Below are 23,129 nucleotides of genomic sequence, written 5' to 3'. Positions count from 1 at the left end.
TATTTTTTTTTTGTAATTTATTTTGAACAGAAATGGGGTCTTGCTGTGTTGCCCAGATTAGTCTTGAACTCCTGGCCTCAAGCCATTCTCTCCCACCTCAGCCTCCTAAAGTGCTGGGATTACAGTTGTAAGCAGCATGCCCAGCTAATAATTCATTTTTTAAAGGAAGAAAAAGATGTAGAAAGATTCAGGTAATGTATATACTTTAGACAAGAAGGTAACTAAGGCACTTTTCTAAACCCACTCTGTCAAAAAATGAGGAGCCCTGGTCTTCCCCGAATGCTCACCAGTAAAATAGGGATAATGATGCTTACATGATAATTTTCATGTAGAGGTTAGTTATAAAGTATATAAAGTACCTATATAGGGCCTGGCATATATGAGGTACTTAATAAATAATAATTAGTATTAAAATTATTAGTATTAATATTAGTATTATATATGTGTATATATAATAATATATGTCTATATATAATAATATATATAATATATACATATATAATAATATATATGAGTTATACTCTAAAATTATTATTATATATGTGTATATATATGTATATATAAATTATATATGTATATATATACGAGTTATACTCTAAAATATATACATATTTTTTGAGACGGAGTCTCGCTCTGTTGCCCAGGCTGGAGTGCAGTAGCACAATTTCAGCTCACTGCAACCTCCACCTCCCAGGTTCAAGCAATTCTCTGCCTCAGCCTCCTGAGTAGCTGGGACTACAGGCACCCACCACCACGCCTGGCTAATTTTTTTGTATTTTTACTAGAGATGGAGTTTCACCATCTTGGCCAGGCTGGTCTTGAACTCCTGACCTCGTGATCCACCTGCCTCGGCCTCCCAAAGTGCTGGGATTACAGGCAAGAGCCACCAAGCTCAGCCAACTCATATATATTTTTTAACTTTTATTTTAGGCTCAGGGATACATGTGAAGGTTTGTTATATTGGTAAACTCGTGTCACAGGGGTTTGTTGACGGATTATTTCATTACCTAGGTATTAAGCCTAATACCCAATTAATAATATGATCAATGACTATTTTAGGTATGTAACTATGGCTGTAAGGCATTGGTGGCTCCTTGTCACAGAGGCCTAGTCACTGTCTCGCTGCATGCCAAGGAAGGTACTTACTTGGGAAATTACTATAGAATCTGAAGATAAGGTGAACAATGGATTCTAGAATTACCATTTAGATATGAAGATTCAATAATGAGGCGTGAAGCCATGGGCAGTTTCATCCATAAAAACAACCTCACTCTTGTCATGGCTATTATGGCTATAAATAGCTGTTTTATGAATCACTGTAACATTTGAATCCATCCTAAGGACTGCAGCCAGAGGAAATAACAGGTCCGCTAACGAATCTATGACTATTAGCATGTTCAAGTATTTAACAAAGGAGCCATAATCTAGGCCAGTCCTTCAGTCCTTAGAGTCAGCTCGCTTCAGCAAAGATTTATTGAGGTCTCGGTGTTCCAGACACTGAGTTAGGTACTGTGGACAAAAGATGAACAAAAAATGGTGCCTGCCCTCCGGCAGCTCCTGCCTACGCACCACCAGCATTTCTAAATAGTCCCAGGAAAATGCTGGGTAACTCCAAGGAAAAATGAAATACACCAACAGGCTAAATGAATCTCTTGCAAAACATATTGCCTTCCCTAATTAATCTGTTTATCTCTACTCTCTCACGTTCTGCAAAACCAACTCATTCTGTTGGGGTCCTCGGACTGAGAAGTGGTCCAAGCCAGAAGCTGCCAAACGAGTCTATTTGACAATTTCTGGGAGGGCGGCATCCGCCTCTCATATTGGTCTCTGGTCTGGGTGCAGATCAGAATTCACCATCAATGTGCAAAGCTGATTGATAAAATAGTTGAAAGCAAGGAAAAAACCAACCCTCTCCCCATTAGAAACAAATACAAAGAAGCAGCAAATTATTCTGAATGTTTTTGTTTTAGTGTTACTATGTCTGCTTAGCACTGGGTTTAATCATGCTGATGTCCAGAATTTATAAAATTTCGATACTTTTTTCTCTTCATTTAAAATTCCTGGGTAATTTATGTTAAGTAGAGCATATTATATCCTCAGAATCTAATATCACGTTGCATATTAGATATAAAATCAGAGGGGTAAAAAAGGAAGAAGCAGCAAAAGCACTATGAAACGAACTCTAACAATAATTGGCATTATGTGTTGCTAAGTGTTTAACATCACAAATAAACCTTTTTAAAAAAGATGTATTGCATCTAATGTGTTCAATTTTAAATTCATTTAAATATCTAAAGTGTAATTGTTTTGTTTTGCTTGTTTGTTTTTTGAGACAGGATCTTGCTCTGTTGCCCAGGCCAGAGTACAGTGTTGTGATCATAGCTCACTGCAGCCTTGACCTCCCAGGCTCAAGGAATTCTCCCACTCCAACCTCTTGAGTAGCTGGGACTACAGCACACCACCATGCTGGGCTGATTTTGTATTTTTTTGTAGAGGCAGGTTTTCGCCAGGTTGCCCAGGCTGGTCTCAAACTCCTGGGCTCAAGCAGGTCTCAAACTCCTGGGCTCAAGCAATCCGCCCACCTTGGCCTCCCAAAGTGTTGAGATTACAGGCATAAGCCACCACACCCAGCCTTGTTCTGTTTTGTTTTTTAGAGATGGGGTCTCCCTATGTTGCCCAGGCTGGCAGTGGCTATTTACAGGCCTGGTCATTGTATCCTGCAGCTTCGAACTCAAGCTGTAGTTGAACTCAAGTTGAACTCAAGCTCAAGGGATCCTCCCTCCTCAGCCTCCTGAGTAGCTAGGACTACAGGCCTGCCCTGCGTTGGCTTATTTAAAGTATAATGTTTTCTTGTTTTTTTTAGTTTGTAAAGACAGGGTCTCACTATGTTGGCCAGTTTGGTCTTGAACTCCTGGCTTCAAGCAATTTTCCCACCTTGGCCTCCCAAAGTGCTAGGATTACAGGTGTAAGCCACCACATCCAGCCAAAAAGTAAAATGTTTTTTAAAAATCTCCTCCATTGGATGTCTGTGTGCCGTATGTGTCTATGGCAGCTCCAGAGGCCATTGCCCGCCCTGCACGCCCGACTGAGTTACCGTGAGCCCTTCACAGGGTTGTTGTTACAGGGCTCCCACTTGCCAGAGCCAGCAACGCTCGCCTCTATGTAGTACCCGACCAGCTCTTTGGCATCTTTGGACTCCTCCCACGAAACTACCACTGAGGTGTCTGTGTTTCTGCTTGGGATGATTTTGCCAGGAGCCTTGGGGATATCTGAGAAAGAGGAAAATGGTGATCAAACTCAAATGATTTAAAAAATGCATCCTTATCATCTACGCACAAACACGCACCTAGGTATTTTACACACTTCGTCATGTCAAAAGAACAGCTGCTTTATTTTACGATTCTTTTTTTTTTTTTTTGAGACTGAGTCTCGCTCTGTCGCCCAGGCTGGAGAGCAGTGGTGGGATCTTGGCTCACTGCAGCGCCCGCCTCCTGGGTTCAGGCGATTTTCCCACCTCAGCCTCCTGAGTAGCTGGAATTACCAGGCACGCGCCACAACGCCTGGCTAATTTTTGTATTTTCAGTAGAGATGGGATTTCACCATGTTGGCCAGGCTGGTCTCAAACTCTTAGACTCAGGTGATCTGCCTGCCTCAGCCTCCCAAAGTGCTCAGATTACAGGCATGAGCCACTGCGCCTGGCCTACACTGTATTTTTTAAAGCAAAAAAATTAAAAACAGTTAGGGAGCATGGATAAACTAAATGTCCACGAACTTCAGAAAAAACACATTATCAATATTGTTGAAACTCCCAAAGAAGTTTACTTTTCATAAACAAAAATAATGAATTTTTGTTTAATGTATAGGTTAAGTATAGCCATCAAGTAAATTTATAATATGAAAGAAGGATGTCACCATTTTTACTCCTGGCCAAATATACATATAATAGATTCTTGCTCTGAAATTTTCTCTTGAAGTAAAAGAAGTTTACAGTTGCTTACCAAGTTTGTCCCCTACCACAGTCACCTCCGTTGCCTCCGAGGGCTCACCAACTCCTGCAGAATTAGAACAGCGGACGCGGAAACAGTAGGATTTCCCCTCGGCCAGGTCAAACAGAGCAAAGCGGGGAGACTTCACGGGGAGCTCCGTGTTCACTCGCTGCCAGTTTTCTGTTCCTGCCTCACACTGCAGCAAGAACAGGGAAACCCATTGAAAGCACAGCAAGCACAAGTGAGAATCCAGGCCAGGCAACTCCAAGTTTCATTCATCTGCAACAAACCACTCCCTGTGATGCAAGCTGGACTGGAGGAGAGATGAGGAGGAAATAGGGGATGAGGCATCTGAAGTTCGTAGGATTCTCTAAATTAAACACGGCTTGTGATATGGTTTGGCTGTGTCCCTGCCCAAATCTCATCTAGAATTGTAGCTCCCATAATTCCCATGTGTGTGGGAGGGACCTGGTGGGAGATAATGGAATCATGGGGGCGGTTTCCCTCATACTGTTCTCGTGGTAGTGAATAAGTCTCATGAGAGCTGATGGTTTTATAAGGAGAAACCTCTTTCACTCGGCTCTTACTCTGTCTCTTCCCTGCCACCGTGTAAGACAGGCCTTTCACCTTCCACCATGATTGTGAGGCCTCCCCAGCCACATGGAACTGTGGGTTCATTAAACCTCTTTTTCTTCATAAATTACCCGGTCTCGGGTATGTCGACCAACAACATGAAAATGGACTAATACAGCGTTGTATTGTTTGAAAAATATGCTACTTTAATATTTCGCTTCCTTTGTTAACTAAATACAATAATCTGCTTACAAAAGTCTCATTTTGAGGATAGTTTGGGGTCAGGTAATTTTCTAATTTCAATTAAATTACATTTTATTTTATTTTATTTTTGAGACAGGGTCTTACCCTGTCACCTGGGCTGGAGTACAGTGGCACAATCACGGCTCACTACAGCCTTGACCTCTTTGGGTTCAAGTGATCCTCCCACCTCAGCCTCCCAAGTAGTTGGGACTACAGGCACACGCCACCACACCTGGCTAATTTTTGTATTTTTTTTGTAGAGACAAGGTTTCCCCATGTTGCCTAGGCTGGTCTCGAACTCCTGGGCTCAAGCGATTCACCCACTTCAGCCTCCCACAGGCATGAGCCACTGCACCTGGCCTGCCCATTACCTATTTAAAAGAATTCTTGATCCTTTTCTTATCACTCTCTGTTTCTTAGCCTGCTTTGTTCTTCTTCAATCACGTATCACTATTTGAAATTAAGTTAATTTGTTGTCTCCTCCACTGAAGAGCAAATCACATAAGTTCAAGGAGCTTTGTTCACTGCTTTATGACAGAGCATAGAATTCCATCTGGCAAACAGTACATAATCAACTACAGTATTTTTTTTCTTTTTTCTTTTTTTTTTTTTTGAGACGTCGTCTCGCTGGGTCGCCCAGGCTGGAGTGCAGTGGCACAATCTCAGCTCACTGCAAGCTCCGCCTCCTGGGTTCACACCGTTCTCCTGCCTCAGCCTGCCGAGTAGCTGGGACTACAGGCGTCCCCCACCATGCCTGGCTAATTTTTTGTATTTTTAGTAGAGAGGGGGTTTCACCGTGTTAGCCAGGATGGTCTCAATCTCCTGACCTCGTGATCTGCCTGCCTCAGCCTCCCAAAGTGCTGGGATTACAGGCGTGAGCCACTGTGCCTGGCCCAGTATTTTTTTTTTTCTAAATGACTGAAAGATGAAGATGTTTTTCTACTATGTGATCCAGCAATCCCACTGTTGGGTATCTATCCAAAAGAAAGAAAATCAGTATGTCAAGGAAATATCTGCACTCCCATGTTTATTGCTGCACTACTCACAATGGCCAAAATATGAAATCAACCCAAGTGCCCATCAGTGGATGAATGGATAAAGAAAATGCAGTAAATATGCACAATGGAATATTATTCAGCCAAAAAAAGAATGAAATCCTGTCATTTGCAGCAATATGAATATAATTGGAGGTCGTTAAGTAAAATAAGTCAGGCACATAAAGACAAATATCTCATGTTCTCATTCATATGTGGGAGCTAAAAAATTTGATCTCATGGAGGTAGAGAGTAGAATGGTGGTTACCAGAGGCTGGAAAGGGTTGGGGGTGGTGGTGAAGAGAGGTTTGTTAGTGGGCACAAAAATACAATTAGAAGAAATAAGTTCTAGTGTTCAATAGCACAGTAGGGTGACTATAGTTATCAGTAATTTATTATATATTTCAAAATACCTAAAAGATAAGATTCGGAATTTTCTCAACAGAAATGACAAATGTTTGAGGTGATGGGTACCCCAACTACTCTGATTTGATCATTACACATTGCAAAGATGTATCAAAATATTCAGTGTACCCTGTAAATATGTGCAATGATTATGTATCCATAAAAACCAGATTAAAAAAAGATGTTCTCTTTTTTTGCCCAAGTCTTAGAATAATTAATGGGAAAACTAATTTAATGAGACTCTATTCTTAAAATTAAAATGATTTAGAGTGACTTGGAAATCCTCGAATGAACGACGTGGTGTATATTTGAGCTCTGGTAGAAGATACAGTAAGAAAACTGTCAGAAGTCTTTGGTAATCCTTTTTCCCTCCTATTTTAATTTCCAACTTTGCCCATGGTTGGTAAGAGAAGAAATTTAGAAACTCTTGCCTGATTTCACTACAGAATTTTGTAACGTTTTCAAAAGACTTTTCTGAAATCCAGATCTCATGACAGGTTGACCAGCTGTCACGATGGTACATTTTTGGGACTTTAAGTTTATTAGTCCATCACACAGGATGATCTTCCTTGACTTGATAGAGAGGCAACATGGCATGGCATAGAGGAGACAATGGGATGGGATCTGGTCCCTTTGTGTTAATAACAAGCCAAGTGAACTTGGAAAGCCAAACGCATGCTCTCGGCCTCAGTTTTGTCTTCTATAAAATGAGCAAATTTGACAAGGTAACCTCTAAAGTTCCTTGCAGTGTTTTTTATGATAACGTTATCTTTTGTGTGTCTGCTGTCTCCTGAGGGACGAAACTCTCTCAGACCTTTAATCTTTTCGTTTATGGCTTTGATTTCTTTTCACATATTTGGCCCTGGCAAATTCTTAAGCCATTATCAGTTGTTTATACTCTCATAAAAAAATAGCTGCCTTTCACTGTGCCGAAAACTTTATAAGCCATTATTACTCTTTACTCCTCTCAACTATGCCATGGAGTAGGTATTGTGGAGGTAGTATTGTATGATTGTCAACGTTTTCCAGAGGAGAAGACAAGCTTGGGAAGACTGAAAGGTGGCCCGGTGTAATAGTTGGATTTATGCACCTGAACCAGACTGCTGGGGTTCAAATCTCAGTTCTGTGTTGTACCAGCTCTGTGACCTCGGGCAAATTATAAACCTTTCTATGCCTCAGTTTCCTCATCTACAAAATAGGCATGATCTGCCAGGCACAGTGGCTTACAACTATAATCCCAGCACTTTAGGAGGCTAACAGGGGAGGATCGCTTGAGCCCAGGAGTTCAAGATCAGCCTGGGCAACATAGGGAGACCCTGTCTCTACAAAGCACTTAAAAATATACAGGCATGATGAAAACAAAGATATTTACCTCATAGGGCTACTCTGAATTAAGTGAGTTAACTCATGTAAGGTGCTTAGAACAGTGCAAATCTTAGCTATGTTCATTCCTGCTGTTAACGAGTGATACAGTCCTTGCCTCTGACACGACTGGATTTTTGATAGGGGAGTGAGAGAAAGAGCTCAAGACGTAAGACACCTGAGGAAAAAGTTTGGGTCTAAAAAGAATACAGTATGACGGGAAGGCTGGAAGTGCCAAGGACTGATTTATCTGAGTCCCTTGCTAATAAACCCTTCAATTTCACCCATTCCAGGGATCAAGGACGTGCTGTGAAGAAGAACAAGCACAGGGGTGGCCCAAGAGGCAACATGCTGGGTGCAGGGCATCCTGGAACAGACGCAGCAGGGACAGGAGCGCACAAACCTTTTCCCTTTAGAAAGGTCAGCATATCAGAACAGCCACATCAGAAATAATTTTAGCCTCAGCTCAGAACAGTTTGACATTTGGATGGTTCTGCAAATGTACCCCAGATCCCTGGATGTGTTCTGTGTCCTCAATACCCAGCATCCTGGGTGTTCTATGCCCTGTGCAGGCCTCCCTACATAGTACTGTGTTCATAAACGTCCCCTTCTGTTCCATGCCAATAGGTGTGCTGGGGGAAGAATACTGAAATTTTTAATCACAAACTCACAGGTATTTAGGTCAAGGGAAGTTATAGACTTCCACAGAGAAATTAGAGTTTATATGACCAAAGGAAAAGTTCAGCAGAAGCCAAAGTTGACTTATCTGCAGAAAACACCTCCAAATAGTTGTTATGTGCCCTTATTATAGGAAAGATGGTAATTACTGTCACAGAGGTTATTCAGAACCTTCTCCTGTGGAGTGTTTCAAAGAGATTCAGTGGGGGTGTGTATTAAACACACTAGGAAATGAACATTGATCCACCACTCTATTTTTGCCATCTGTTTTCTTTTAAAAAGCTTAGAATGCAGCCGGGCGTGGTGGCTCATGCCTGTAATCCCAGCACTTTGGGAGGCTGAGGCAGGAGGATTACTTGAGGTCAGGAGTTCGAGATCACCCTGGCCAACAAGGTGAAAGCCTGTCTCTACTAAAAATACAAAATTTAGCCGGGCGTGGTGGCTCATGCCTGTAATCCCAGCTACTAGGGAGGCTGAGGCAGGAGAATTGCTTAAACTGGGGAGGCAGAGGTTGCAGTGAGCTGAGATTGCACCATTGCACTCCAGCCTGGGCAACAGAGTGAGACTGTCTCAAAAAAAAAAAAAAAAAAAAAAGCTTAGAATGCTACTCAATTTATATTATATTTGAAGCTGATATCTGGAAAGTATATAAAAATTGAATATTAGTTTTGTAAAACAAGACTCTCTTGGAAGATATCCATATTGCATGTAGAGGAGATAAGGCATTCATTGTTACCGATTTGCTAGGAATAAAAAGAAAGTGAAGAATGCAGCTCAAAGACATTTGCATATTGTCTTTATCTTGTTACCTAATTTGAAGAAGTTTGCATACACCTATATACCTATTAAATGTATTTTCTTGCAATAATTATCAGGGAAGGTGACGTAATAGGTGTTACAAAATTGAATGATCAAAACAGTATTAAGGATAAAAGAGAAAGACCTTTAGGAAAATTAATTGAGCACCATATTTTTATTAAAAAAATTTCTATGATTTTGCTATGAAAGTAAAATGTAAAGTAAATGATACCTTTTCATGCTATCACACAATTTTATAAAAATAAAATTTAAAGGTACAAACACTTGTTTCATTTATTGTTCTAAAAAATGGTGCATCACTACCAATAAAAATATAAATGTTCTTACATATGGGATAAAATAAATGCATTTTCTTTCATTTTCTCAATTATATCCTAATCAGAACCTTTTTAACAAATGGATTTTGAACCTCATTTTAAGCAAATTCTCTTTAAATGTCGTTTTCCAGTAGCAATGATCCTGTTAGCCACGGACTTCTTACCCCCGCTAAGACCTGTGCCTTGCCTGGCCGGCTCTCCTATTTCTACACTTGTGGCTGAGTCAGTTCTGCCGAAATAATGTCCTGTACAGGTCTTGGCTCTTCTCCATTTGTTGGGCATAAATCCTTATCAGAACTACCCTCAAATACGGATGTGTGGTTGATTCACATACCGTTCTCATTCATTCCACCCATTCTGGCCCTTCATTGCATGCTGTCCTCTCTAATGTTCTAATTCCTGACATAATTGTAAAATATCTTGGAAAGAACTTGCCAATATTTATTGTTTTGTGATCCCTGACCTCATTCTGCTACCTGTACTCAGAGTGGGGCTAGCCAAGTGCAGTGGCGTGAGGTTGCTGTCTTCCACACTCCCGGCCATTTGAGAGTATTGCCCCTTCTCTGTTACCCCCTCCCTTCTAGCCTCATGATGTTCATGTCCTACTACAGAAGGAGGAGTGGTAGAGAGATGAAAAGCCATTATGAAAGCAAAGGAGACAGGAAGGTCTCTAGAAAACATTGTCATACAGGCAATCTACCATTTCAGGAACATTTCTCTTCTCGTAGGGGCTATGATATTGGGTCTGGATCTCTTAGGAGTCTGTGGGTGAGTCTTGGGGATCCATAAACCCCTTGATTTTTAGGAACAGTTTTGCGTGATATACTTTGTTCTATGGAGAGAGTTCTCAGTTTATAACAATCTAGTGAGATCAGGACATGCTCCCTCCTCCTCCCTCACTCCATCGTCCCTGGGAATTTAGCCTCTACTTTTCTAAAGAAATCCTTAGGAGGTAGTATTTGGTCATGTTGATTCTAGAGTCTTACCTTTTCCACAAAGTACATAATGCCCTCATGACCACGCTGGCCAGGGGGCTTCCAGCTGAGCACCACATAGCTCCGGGTGGCCTCAGTGACACAGAGGTCTGTTGGGGGGCCAGGCACAATACCCTCTGAAAAACAACAAGGAAAAATGAGAAGCACACATTCTGGGTAGCCCAGGATACTCAGAGAGCCACAGATGCTGCTCTCCTCCTGGAGGAAGAGTTAATTATGTCTCCACAGTATAAAGAAGTACCTTGTCTCTAAAATTCCCCCAAAACATCATTCATTCATTGATTCTTCAAATGCCGTTGAGCAGTTGTTGTTGTTTTGGTTTTTTTGTGGGGGGGAATGGGTCTCACTCTATCATCCATGCTGGCATGCAGTGGTGCAATTATGGCTCACTGCAGCCCTGACCTCTTGGGCCCAAGTGATCCTCCCACCTCAGCCTTCCAAACAGCTGGGACCACAGGTGCACACCACCACACCTACATAATTCAAAAAAAATTTTTTTTTTTTTTTGTAGAGATGAGGTCTCCCTATGTTGCCCAGGCTGGTCTTGAACTCCTGAGCTGAAGTGATCTTCCTGCCTTGGCCTCCCAAATTGCTGGGATTACAGGCATGAGCCACTGCAGCCAGCCCCATTGCTCATTTAGAATATAGAGCTAAGGAATCTAGGATACTCTTCTTATCTTTAAATAGTTGTGAGGCCAGGTCAGGAGTGTTAGGGTGAAAGCAAGGACAAACTTCCAGAAGCACCCAGATCCCAGAAGTCCCAGAGCATCTAGAGTTTAGAGCCACATGAACCCTCCACAAGCAGGATTTACCCTGGCTCAGATATGAAAATAAGTGGGGGACAGAATCCTATAAGCAGATAGGCAGGAGCCAAGGTCCCAGTGGAGTTGAGTTTATAGTTTTAGTAAAGTTTAGTACAGTTTTAGTTTACAGTTACAGTAAAGTTGGTCTTATCGGGCAGGGAGGGAGAAGACTGGAAATACATAGACTCCAGAGGTCAAGAAAAATAATGAGGTACAGAAAAAATATTTAAAGAAATAATGATGAAAAATTTCCAAATCTGATGAAAACTACAAACTCACAGATAAGAGAAATTTGCAAACCCTATAAGCACAAGATATATGAAGAAAACTACACAATGCATATCATAATCAAATGCTGACAAACAGTGATAAAGAGAATATATTAAAAACAGATACAGAAGACACATTATATATTGAGGAACAAAAATAAGAATAAAAGCAATCATTCTTGTAGTGTAGATCTGCACTATGCTGGACAAAGCTCTTAAAGTACTGAGAGAAAAAACTGTCAACCTAGAATTCTATACTCAGTGAAGATATATTTCAAGAATGAAGGTAAAATAGAGGTTTTTTTTTACATAACAAAAGATAAAATACCTGCACTACAAGAAATGTTCAAGGAAGTGCTTCAGGTGAAAAGAAAATTATATCAGATGGAAATCTGGATTTATACAAATAAATGAAAAGCAATGGAAATGATAAAAATGTGAGTGAATAAAGCCTTTTTTTCTTACATTTTGTATCTCTGAAAGATAATTGACCACAGTCAACATAATAATATCATATTGTGTAGTTTACAATAAATATGAAAATAAAATGTATGACAATAACAGCACCAAGGCTAAGAGTGGGAAACGGAATAATACTGTCGCAGGCCAGGCACGATGGCTCATGCCTGTAATCCAGACAGTTTGAGAGGCCAAGGTAGGTGAATTACTTGAGCTCAGGAGTTTGAGATGAGCCTGGGCAACATGGTGAAACCCCATCTCTACAAAAAATACAAAAATTAGCCAGGTATGGTGGTGTGTACCTATATCCCCAGCTACTTGGGAGGCTGAGGTGACAGAATTGCTTGAGCCCAAGAGGTCGAGGCTGCAGTGAGCCATGATCATTCCACTGCACTCCAGCTTGGGCAACAGAGTGAGACCCTGTCTCAAAAAAAAAAAAAAGAAGGCCGGGCACAGTGGCTTACACCTGTAATCCCAGCACTTTGGGAGGCCAAGGTGGGTGGATCACAAGGTCAGGAGATCAAGACCATCCTGACTAACACAGTGAAACCCTGTCTGTACTAAAAATACAAAAAATTAGCTGGGCATGGTGGCGGGCATCTGTAGTCCCAGCTACTCAGGAGCCTGAGACAGGAGAATGGCATGAACCTGGGAGGAGGAGCTTGCAGTGAGCCGAGACTGTACCACTACACTCCAGACTGGGCGACAGAGCGAGACTCCATCTCAAAAAACAAACAAAAAAAGGCACTGTTGTAAATTCTTACACTACATGTGAAGTAATATAATATTACTGGAAGGTAGACTGTGAAAAGATGTATATTATAAATTCTAAACTACTAAAAAGCAAAACAAAAAATTTTAGCCAACAAGAGAATACAGATAAAATGGAATAATAAAAAATACTCAATCCAAAAAAGGTAGAAAAAGAGAAAAAAAGGAAACAAATAAATGGAATAGATGGAAACCAAATAGCAAGATGATTGATTTAAATCCAATCATATCAACGATCACATGAAATGTAAATGGTTAAAACACCCCAATTAAAAGGCAAAGATTACCAATTTAGATTTTTAAAAAGCAAGACCCAACTATATGCTGCCTATGAGAAACACATCATATTAATATAAAGACACACATAGGCTAAGTGTAAAAGGATGGAAATAGTAAACCATGCTAACACTAATCAAAAGAAAGCTGGAATAGCTATATTAAAAGTAGATTTCCAAGCAAAAAACATTACCATGGGTAAAAGAAGTCATGTTATAACAATAAAGTGGTCAATTCATAAGAGGATATAATAATAAAAATGTTAATGCATCTAATAACATCCCAAAATACATGAAGAAACTGGTAGAACTGCAAGAAGAAACAGATAAATGCACCATTTGGTTGGCTATTTCATCACTACTCTCTCAATAATTGATAGAACAAGTAGATATTAGTAATAGTAAATAATTACGGATCTAAAAGACTTGAGCAATGCTATCAACTAACTTGACCTAATTAATATTTATAAAACTCAACAATAGCAGAATACTATGCTTTTTGGCTGGGTGTGTGGCTAACGCCTGTAATCTCAGCACTTTGGGAGGCTGAGGCAGGCAGGTAACCTGAGGTCAGGAGTTCGAGACCAGCCTGGCCAACATGTGAAACCCCATCTCTACTAAAAATACAAAAATTAGCCTGGTATGGTGGTATGTGCCTGTAATCCCAGCTACTCATGGGGGCTGAAGCAGGAGAATCACTTGAACCTGGGAGACGGAGGTTGCAGTGAGTCAACATTGAGCTGCTGCACTCCAGCCTGGGCAACAGAGTGAGACTCTGTCTCAAAAAAAAAAAAAAAAAATACAATGCTTTTCGAGTGCACACTAAATATTTACCAAGATAGCTCTTTTTCTGGACCATAAAACAAGTTCAAGAAAATCTAAAAGGATTCAAATAATACAAAATATGTTCTATTTAATTTTCATAATAGAATTAAATTAAAAACAAATAAGAGAAATGTACTTGGGAAATCTGCAAATATTTAGTAACTAAATAACATACTCCAAATAATCCATGTATCAAAGAAGGTATCAAAAAATTGGAAAGTATTTTGCACAAAATAAAAATGAAAACACAACAGATGAAAATGTGTGAAATACAGCTAGAGGAGTACTTAGAAAAAAATATTTAGCACTAAATGCATGCGTTAAAAAAGAATACTTCAAATTAAGGACCTCAGCTTCTACCTTTAGAAACTAGAAAAAAACCCAGCAGATTAAACTCAAATAAGCAGAAAAAAAGGAAATAATAAAGATAAGAACAGAAATAAATAAAACTGGAAACAGAATAAAAATATAGAAAATCAATGAAACCAAAAGCTGTTTCTTTGGGAACATCAATAAAGCTGATAAACTTCTAGTCAGGTCAGGACAAAGGAGGTAAAACACAAATATTAGGAATGAGAGAGGTGACACCACTACAAATTCTGCAAGTATTAAAAGGATAATAAGAAAATATGAACAACTTTATGAATGAAAAAGTTTCTTGAAAGATGAAAACTATTAAATTTTACTCAAGAAAAAGTAAATAACCTGAATAGTCCTAAATTTATATTTTAAATTGAATTTGCAGTATAAAAGCTTCCCACAACCAAACAAAACAAACAAACCAAAAAACAAACCTCCAGGCCTAGATGGCTCTACTGGCAAATTATACTGAACGTTTAATAAAAAAAAAAAAAGTTAACACAAGCTCTTTCAAAAAATTAAAATAATGGGAATACTTTCCACTCAGTACCCTAATACCAAAACTAAACCAAGACTTTACTAGGAAAAACCATAGACCAATATCTTTTATGAATATAGATACAAAAATTCCTTTAAAAGTTTTTAGCAAATAAACTCCAGCAATGTATAAAAAGGATAACACAGCATAACATGGTGACATTCAACCCAAGACTGTGAGGTTTAGTTTGCATTATTTATTTTATTTAGGTTTAATAATCTAAAATTAATCAATACAATTCAATATGTTAATGGAAAAATAAAAATCATATGATCGTCTCAATAGATACAGGAAAAGCATTTGACAAAATCCAACACTTTTTCCTAATATAAACTCTCAGAAAACCAGGAGTCGAAGAAATTTTCTTCAACTTGATAAAGGATATCTATACAAAACCTACACTTAATGTTAGACTTAATGGTGAAAGACTGAATGCTTTCCCCCTGAGATCAGGAAAAGGCAAAGATGACCGGTCTACCACTTCTATTCAACATTGTACTAAAGGTTCTAGATGGAGCAATAAGGAAAGAAAAAGAAATAAAATGTATCCAGATTGAAAAGGAAGAAGTTAATTTATCTTTATTTATAGATGGCATAATCTTGTAATAGAAAATCCATAATAAAATTTCATTAAAAACCCTAATGTTTGTGAGAATTAATAAATTAGTTCAGCAAGGATGCAGGACACAAAATCAATATACAAAGATCAATTGTGTTTCTTTATACTAGCATTAAAAACAAATTAAAATAAAAAACAATACCATTTACAGCATCATCAGAAATATTATATATATATATATAAAGTCAGATACTCTGACTTTTTGTCAGAGTTTGTGCAAAAACAGAAAGGCAGTAAAGAAGGTAACTTATTTTCAATTCAAACAAATTTTATTTTGATTGGAATTGATAAAAGAGGAGCAAACGAATGTATGAGATTAAATCTATAAAAATGTGCAGGACCTGCACACTAAAACTACTAAGGTGAGAGAAATGAAAGCAAAGCTAAATGAATGGAGATACAGGCTATGTTCATAAATCAAAGGACTCAACGCTGTTTGGCTGAAATCCCAGCATGTTTTTTGTAGAAGTTGATAAGCTGATTTTAAAATTTTTATAGAAATGTAAAGACAGAATAGCTGAAACAACTTTGGGGGGAAAAAAACCAACACAAGATTAGAGGACTTATACTGATTTGAAGATGCTAAAATTTATATATGAAAAAAATGAAGCTCAGAAAAGCTATAGTAATAAAGACAGTATGGTATTGATGGAGGGGAAAAAAAATTGACCAATAGAGATTCCAGAAATTGATCCACACACATGTAATAAATTGAATTTGACAATGGTGCCAAGACAAATTCGTTGGGTAAAGAATAATCTTTTCAATAGATATTGCTGAAATAATTTAATAGCCATATGCAAGTATGAATGATAGTAATAATTGAGGCCCTTACTTCTTGTAAATAGAAAAAATTAATTTTAAATGCGTCACAGAGTGAAAAGTAAAAACTAATGCTATAACATTTCCAGGGGGAAAAAAACAAGAAAAATACCTGGATTTGACAAAGATGCCCAATGTCAAAAAAATTGGCAAATAAACACATGAAAAGATGCTTGACATTATGAGTAAAATGCAAATCAAAGCCACAAAGAAATATCACTATGAACCCACTAGAATGGCTGAAATTAAAAAGACTGGCCACACTAAGTGCTAGTGACAATGCGGGAGCAACTGGAACTCTCATGCAGTGCTGGAGGGGAAGGGAACATGGTACAATCATTTCAGAAAACAGCTGGCAGTTCCTTTAAAAATTAAGCATACTCCTACCACAGAACACATCCATTCAACTCCTAGGTATTTATGCAAGATAATAAATGAAAGCCTATGTCCACAGAAACAGTTAAGAATGTTCATAGAAGCTTTCAACAGTGAATGGATAAATACATTGGAATGAATTGATACACACACCAATGTAGATAAGTCTCAAAATAATTATGCTGAGTAAAGAAAAACAGACAAAAATGAACATGATTCAATTGATCTGCAATTGTGGACAATGTAAGTGGCAGAAAGCAGATCAGTGACAGCTGGAGATGGGGAGACATGAAAAGGAGGAATTACGAATGGGCAGGGGGAAATTTTAGGGGTGACAAATATGTTCATTATTTTGAAAATGGTGATGGTTTCATGGGTATATACACGTGTAAAATTTATCAAATTGTACATGTTACATATTTGCAGTATACTGTATGACAATTACACCTCAAGAAAGCTTTAAAAATAAAATGAGATTCTCTGACGTAAGTTACTTACAATCTCCAGATATTTTAGAATGTTCTTCCCAAAACATCTTAAGCAATACACACTGCTCCCTCCACAACAGAAGGCAAACTGCTTAGCAAAACATCAGTAATAGTATCTGGGGCAACCAGACTTCTTACCTGAAGGTTCTTCTTCAGTAACAATGATCTGTCCAGTCCAGGGTGCTGAGGGGCGACCTGAATAAAGACAAATATAAGAATCACAAACGTTCACAAGTGTGCAATTTATCAGCTGCACTGATGAATTGGGAAAGTGGTCAGATTAGTCACAACTGGGTTTGTTACTAGTAGACTTATGTGTTTTCCCATGAATGGTATCAATCATGTAGAGGGCATTGTGGGAAACACAGCCCCTGTCCTCAAGGGACTCATAATCTGCTGGAGCCTAGAATCTGCCTGGACTGGCTGAGTAGACATTTCTGGAACTGTACTTGCACAAGCTAGGTAAGTAACCTGTGTTCATTTAACTGTTCAATATGAAATCTCCTGGAACAGGTAGGCTTGCTCATCCCCTCTGAAGAGATAGCATGCGTTTGGGAGAAACATTTCCAGAACAATTGTAAGCCTGGTAGTTATTTATCTGTCATAATAAGATGAAAGAGGAAAGGGGGTGCTGATCCTGCAGCAAAGCTCAGCAAAGCAAATTTTTCCCATTACATTTTGAAAAACATTATCTCCAAAGGAAATCAGTTGAGATCCTGAGCAAGGAAAATGAATGATACGGGTACAAAGTTAAAGAGGAAATTCACTTGTATGATCCCATAAACATCAGAAAGAGAGAGTGGTTCTACTCTTGCATTAACCAGGGGACTTTGTGTCAGAGTTTGTGCAAAAACAGAAAGACAGTAAAGAAGGTAACTTATTTTCAATTCAAACAAATCTTATTTTGATTGGAATTGACAAAAGAGGAGCAAACGAATGTATGAGATAGAATTTGCAAGTTTAGAAAGGAGGGCAGGAAGTCGGAGGGTTGGTGAAAAGTGACTGAAGAGCAATCAAGGAGCCTGATGAGACACGGTTGCTGGGGAAATGGTAACATTATTATTATTATTATTTTGAGATAGAGTCTCGCTCTGTCGCCTAGGCTGGAGTGCAGTGGCGCGATCTCGGCTCACTGCAACCTCTGCCTCCGGGGTTCAAATGATTCTCCTGCCTCAGCCTCCCGAGTAGCTGGGATTACAGGCACCTGCCACCACGCCTGGCTAATTTTTTGTAATTTTTAGTAGAGATGGGGTTTCGCCATGTTGGCCCAGCTGGTCATGAACTCCTGACCTCAGGTCATCCACCCGTCTTGACCTCCCAGAGTGCTGGGATTACAGGTGTGAGCCACCATGCCCAGCCAGTGACATTATTTTAATTAGACTTTAACGATGCCACTACATGTACTGAAGGTAAAGAATAACACTGTGAATGTAGCACAGACCAGCAGTCCTCTACAAAGGTGATTTTGCCCCTCAGGTGACATTTGGCAGTGTCTCCATGACACTGCTGGCATCTAGTGGGTAGAGACAAGTGATGTTGCTCAGCCTCCTGCAATGAACAGGACAACCCCAGCCACCTCCCACAACAACAAAGAATTACTGGCCTAAAATGCCAGTAGGGCCAAGATTGAGAAGCCTGGCATACGACTGAAATGTTACTATCCAACACTTCTCATAATGTCATTTTACGTTCCCTATTGTTGCAGATGCCATATGGGTTTCCATGAAACAAATACAAGGCATGATTACAGGGCATGATTCATGTACCACGGTTTTGACATTAAGACTTGGAGACTACATCTATTAAAAGATTATTATTATTGTTATTATTGAGACAGGGTCTTGCTCTGTTGCCCAGGCTAGAGTGCAATGGTGTAATCACAGCTCACTGCAGCCTTGACCTCCTGGGCTCTAGAGATCCTCCCACCTCAGCCTCCTGAGTAGCTGGGACTTACAGCTGTGTGCTACCATGCCTGGCTTTTTTTTTTCCATTTTTTTCTTTTTTTTTTTTTTGTAAAGATGGGGTCTTTCTATGTTGCCCAGGCTGGTCTCAGAACTCCTAGGCTCAAGCAATCCTCCCACCTTAGCCTCCCCAAGTGCTGGGATTACAGGCGTGAGCCACCGCGCCAGGACTGAAAAGATGATTTTTGACAGTCTAATATGAGAACTCAAACACAGATTAGATATAACGTTGTCTATCTGTTTTTCCTTTGACATAGAGAGACGCACTGTGCTGAGATATTAATGCTCTGAGGGTGGACTCCAAGGTAAAGAAATAGACCTTGAGCCAGAAAGAAAATTATGTTTGGAATGTATAATAACGGGAATAAAAACGCTCTCCAGGCTCTCTGCTTTCATACTTCATTCCACACACAATGCCTGGAACTCAATTTAACAACATAAATGTTTCTGAATAAAATAAAATAAAATAAAACCCTTAAGAGAACGGCTAAGGCAATGTTTTCGGGGGTTTCTCCCCCTCGGATTTTCTGATGGAAAAAGGATTTCTTGTTCTTGTCTCCCTCTAGTGGAAGGGAGAGGAACAATCAGGAAGCTGATTCTTGCAGTCGTTTTAAAAAGGTTTAGGGAAGGTCCTGAAAAATGAAAAGTGCTTACTTTTAAGTCTAGCTTTCTCAGCCGGATCCAGAGCAGCCACGGGCTCGGAAACTCGAGATGGGAAACCTATTCCCGTTTTATTCACTGCTCGAACTCGGAAGATATAGGAACGCCCTTCGATCAATCCAGTGACAGGAAAACGAGCAAACTTCACAGGTGTGTCATTGCACTGTGACCAGCTATCTGTGCCCACCTCACACCTAAAGGAATGAGCGTGATTGACAAAAATATTAAAAGAAGTATGGCTTAATGAATATCTCCAGAGCTGCAAAACCTCCCAGTTGTTTCAGATCTTCTCCCTGTAAAATATCCAAGTCAGGCGTGGCTCGCTAGCTGGCGAACTGCAGGCACTCTGTTTCACTCAAATGCACTGTGTCTTCTTTACCAAGAGGAAAGAAGCCTCAGGTCCTTCCTGAACTCATAAAAAGCAGGCATCTGAGGGGCCTTGTGTAGAAAGCAGAGGGGTTTGGGGGGTTGCTGGGATAAGCAGATAAATATCTCCAATCTTAGCATTGGAGAAGATCCCCAAACATCTCCCCGGCTGATGCCTTCAATTCTACCATTAGTGACTTCTTTGTCTTCTTTAGGTATTTTCTTTGAAAAACAGAGGTATTATTAAGAAAATTGGCATCTTAAAACCTAACTATTTGCACTGTAGTTTGGAAAAGAGTTCACCATATTTTCTCACTTCATGGTCATTCCATCCTGTGTAGAGGGTAAGAAGGTTATTGTGAAGATATTTGTTTCTTTAACAGAAGAGATTGATGACAGGTGGGGAGATGCCCAGGCCTGGCAGGGGCAGATTGAGTGGGTACTTGGAAACACTGATTTCTAATTGAGTGCTTTTACAGCAGTTGGTACCTGGGGATGGAGTGGGTCATTCCCAGCAGACAAATATGACAGCTCATATCATGCTGTTGGCCTGATCAACAAAGCTTTAGGGGTTCAACATGTGATTAAATTTTACAGCATTAGGATTAAGCAACTCTTACTTTTTTTATGAGCAGAGTGCTGTACTTTTAGTTCATATCATTTCCCCAACATGGGCTCTATGTACAAAATGTGTAATTCCCAGGTGATTCTCAGAGGTGTGGGGGTTGCCAGTGGCAGGACAGAGGTGGCTGGTGTGGGGGGTTTATCTCCCCTCCTCACAATCACCTTCCTCTCTTTGATATAGACAATAGACAGTTTCCTTATGTAAAGTGGAATAGACAACTTCCTCACTTTCCTTATGTAAAGTGCTGTCAAATGTGGCTTCAATCCCTGCCTTCCGTCATTTCCCCTAATCCTCCTTGGTAGAAATTCTGGAGCTGCTAGGGGTTTGGGGAGGTGGGGTGGTGGCAGAAGCTGATAGGGCCAGGACAATTCTTCAATCTACACCTGTCTCCAGAGATTCTGCCAGGACTCAGCCTCTTCTCTGTGCAGATACTGCTGTGGTGACCCAGTGACACTAGAGCATCCTTCCTAACCTCATGTGGGCAGAAAAAAAGGTGGAACTCACTGCTCCTGACTCTTTCCGCAGCACGTTGGAGCAGAAAGAACACAAACCTACTGCCAGGCTCACATCTGAATTCTAGTTCTGCTACTTATTACCTGCGTGATCTTAGGTGAGTTAGTGCTTCCTCACTAATATGTGGTCTTGGGCCTCATTTCCTACTTGAAATAATAGCAACGACCTTAAAGGGTGGTTATGGGTTAGTGGTTAATATATGCGAAGTGTTTAGAACAGTGCCATGCACACAGTAAATGCTTAAAAAATAATAGCCACAAGGTGGGTATTTTCACTACGACTAAGGCCAGAGGAGAACAAAATGTACTTATTGTCCCTGGCCTTTCACTGGACAAAGTTTAAAACTCCCTTGGAAATGTGCCAAAGACAATAAAGCACAAAAAAGAATATATCTAAACCTTCACAGTTCATCACTACTAAATGATGAAATGTTGTGGAAGCATTATTTCACATGGATGGTTAAATAGTATATAATTTATTAGAAATATTTCTTACAAATAGTTCTGAGCACAATCGCATGTATTTATGTACTGCGAAGTTCAACACACCCTTGGTGCAAACCCATTGTGCTAATGCAACACAGATTATCTGTCTCTAGTGATTTCTACAATGAGATTTCATTACTCAAAAATGAAAAGAGAATTGGAGCAATGATCTGAATAGAAACCAAGTCAGAGAACAATGTTATTTAGGCCAAATCTAAATTTGCTGTCTGTATTGTCCAAACTCATGTCATAATTAATGTGTAAAGCCCAGTTACTATAAATATCAGAGCCTCTAAGTTTTGGAGAATGTAGACAAGAACTTGTAGATAGTGAATAATTTGCTCCTATTGATTTTTTGTTGTTACTTCTTTGTATAACTTGAAAACACATCCTGAGGTAGAAATAAGACTTTGGTAGTATTACCAAAGTAAATATTCTTAAATTATTGACATATTAGGAATATGGACATTATGCTGAATTCCAATGATTTCATTTCCAAGGTGGCCTCTATGAGGTCTACAAATTCATAGCATTCTTGCTATGAATTAGTGACATAAGCTGGTAGCCAAATTAAAAAAAATTAATCTTTGGAATTTAGGTAAACATTTAATTCATTTTTGGAACTTTTACCTAAATTCCAAAGAAGAATTTTTTGAATTTGACTACCAGCTCATGTTACTAATTTGGCAAGAATGCTATGAATTTGTAGACCTAATAAAGACCTAACAGAGGCCATCTTGGAAATGAAATATATATATGTATACATATCTACCTACCTATTTACCTAAGTTCCAAAGATGAATTTTGTGACACTATGATATGAGCTGTCACATTTGTCTGCTGGGGAGTGACCCACTCCATCTGCAGGTACTAACTGCTGTAAAAGCACTCAATTAGAAATCAGCGTTTCTAAGTACCTACTCAATATACACGCGCACACACACACACACACGTATTTATAATGGGTATATATACCCATTTTATATGTATATATGTAGGTACCATTATATGTATGTGTATATATGTATGTATGTATATGTGTGTGTAGATATATACACACAGAGAGAAAGAGAGAGTGAGAAACTGAGACAGAGACAAATAGAGAAAAAGAAAGATGAAGAGAGATACAGAAATAGAAACAGGAGGAGAGGAAAGCCAGAAAAGAAAATATTTCCCCTAGAAATGATGGGAGAAATCAAGCACGCATCTCTATAACCAAATAAGTGTAATTGATGTTAGCCTAAGCACTAACTTATCAATAAAATATCCAAGAATAGGACTCCCTCCATCGACAGCTGGCTGTTTCCAGGAGATGATGATATAATCTTTGTTGGCCTCCAAGCACTTCACATCCAAGGGGGCAGCTGGGGCTCCTTCAATCTCTGCATCAGCATCTGTGGAGACAGAGAAGGATCCCATTAACCCTCTCAGACATGCTGTCAGTAGGCAGGCAGAGGTCTCAGTGCACACGCTTCTTACTACATCATCACAGTGGCTCAATCT

General features: G+C 39.5%; 1 protein-coding gene across 7 annotated transcripts in view; it reads right to left on the bottom strand.

Annotated features, from left to right (window-relative positions):
- Positions 1–23,129, bottom strand: part of MYOM1 (myomesin 1) — a 183,136-nt gene that overhangs the window by 68,166 nt on the left and 91,841 nt on the right. For all 7 annotated transcript variants that reach the window (XM_063653453.1, XM_054460362.2, XM_054460363.2 and 4 more), the window contains 6 exons: positions 22,879–23,020; positions 19,632–19,831; positions 17,155–17,211; positions 10,404–10,528; positions 3,999–4,182; positions 3,095–3,269 (listed from right to left, as the gene is read on the bottom strand). In XM_063653453.1, the coding sequence (XP_063509523.1) occupies positions 3,095–3,269; positions 3,999–4,182; positions 10,404–10,528; positions 17,155–17,211; positions 19,632–19,831; positions 22,879–23,020 (883 nt within the window). The remainder of the gene's footprint in view (positions 1–3,094; positions 3,270–3,998; positions 4,183–10,403; positions 10,529–17,154; positions 17,212–19,631; positions 19,832–22,878; positions 23,021–23,129) is intronic.

This window comes from Pongo pygmaeus, chromosome 17 (assembly GCF_028885625.2).
Source record: "Pongo pygmaeus isolate AG05252 chromosome 17, NHGRI_mPonPyg2-v2.0_pri, whole genome shotgun sequence".
In the NCBI taxonomy this organism is placed as follows: domain Eukaryota; kingdom Metazoa; phylum Chordata; class Mammalia; order Primates; family Hominidae; genus Pongo; species Pongo pygmaeus.
The sequence above is the reverse complement of the archived record's forward strand: the minus strand, read 5'-3'. Positions and strand labels throughout refer to the sequence as shown.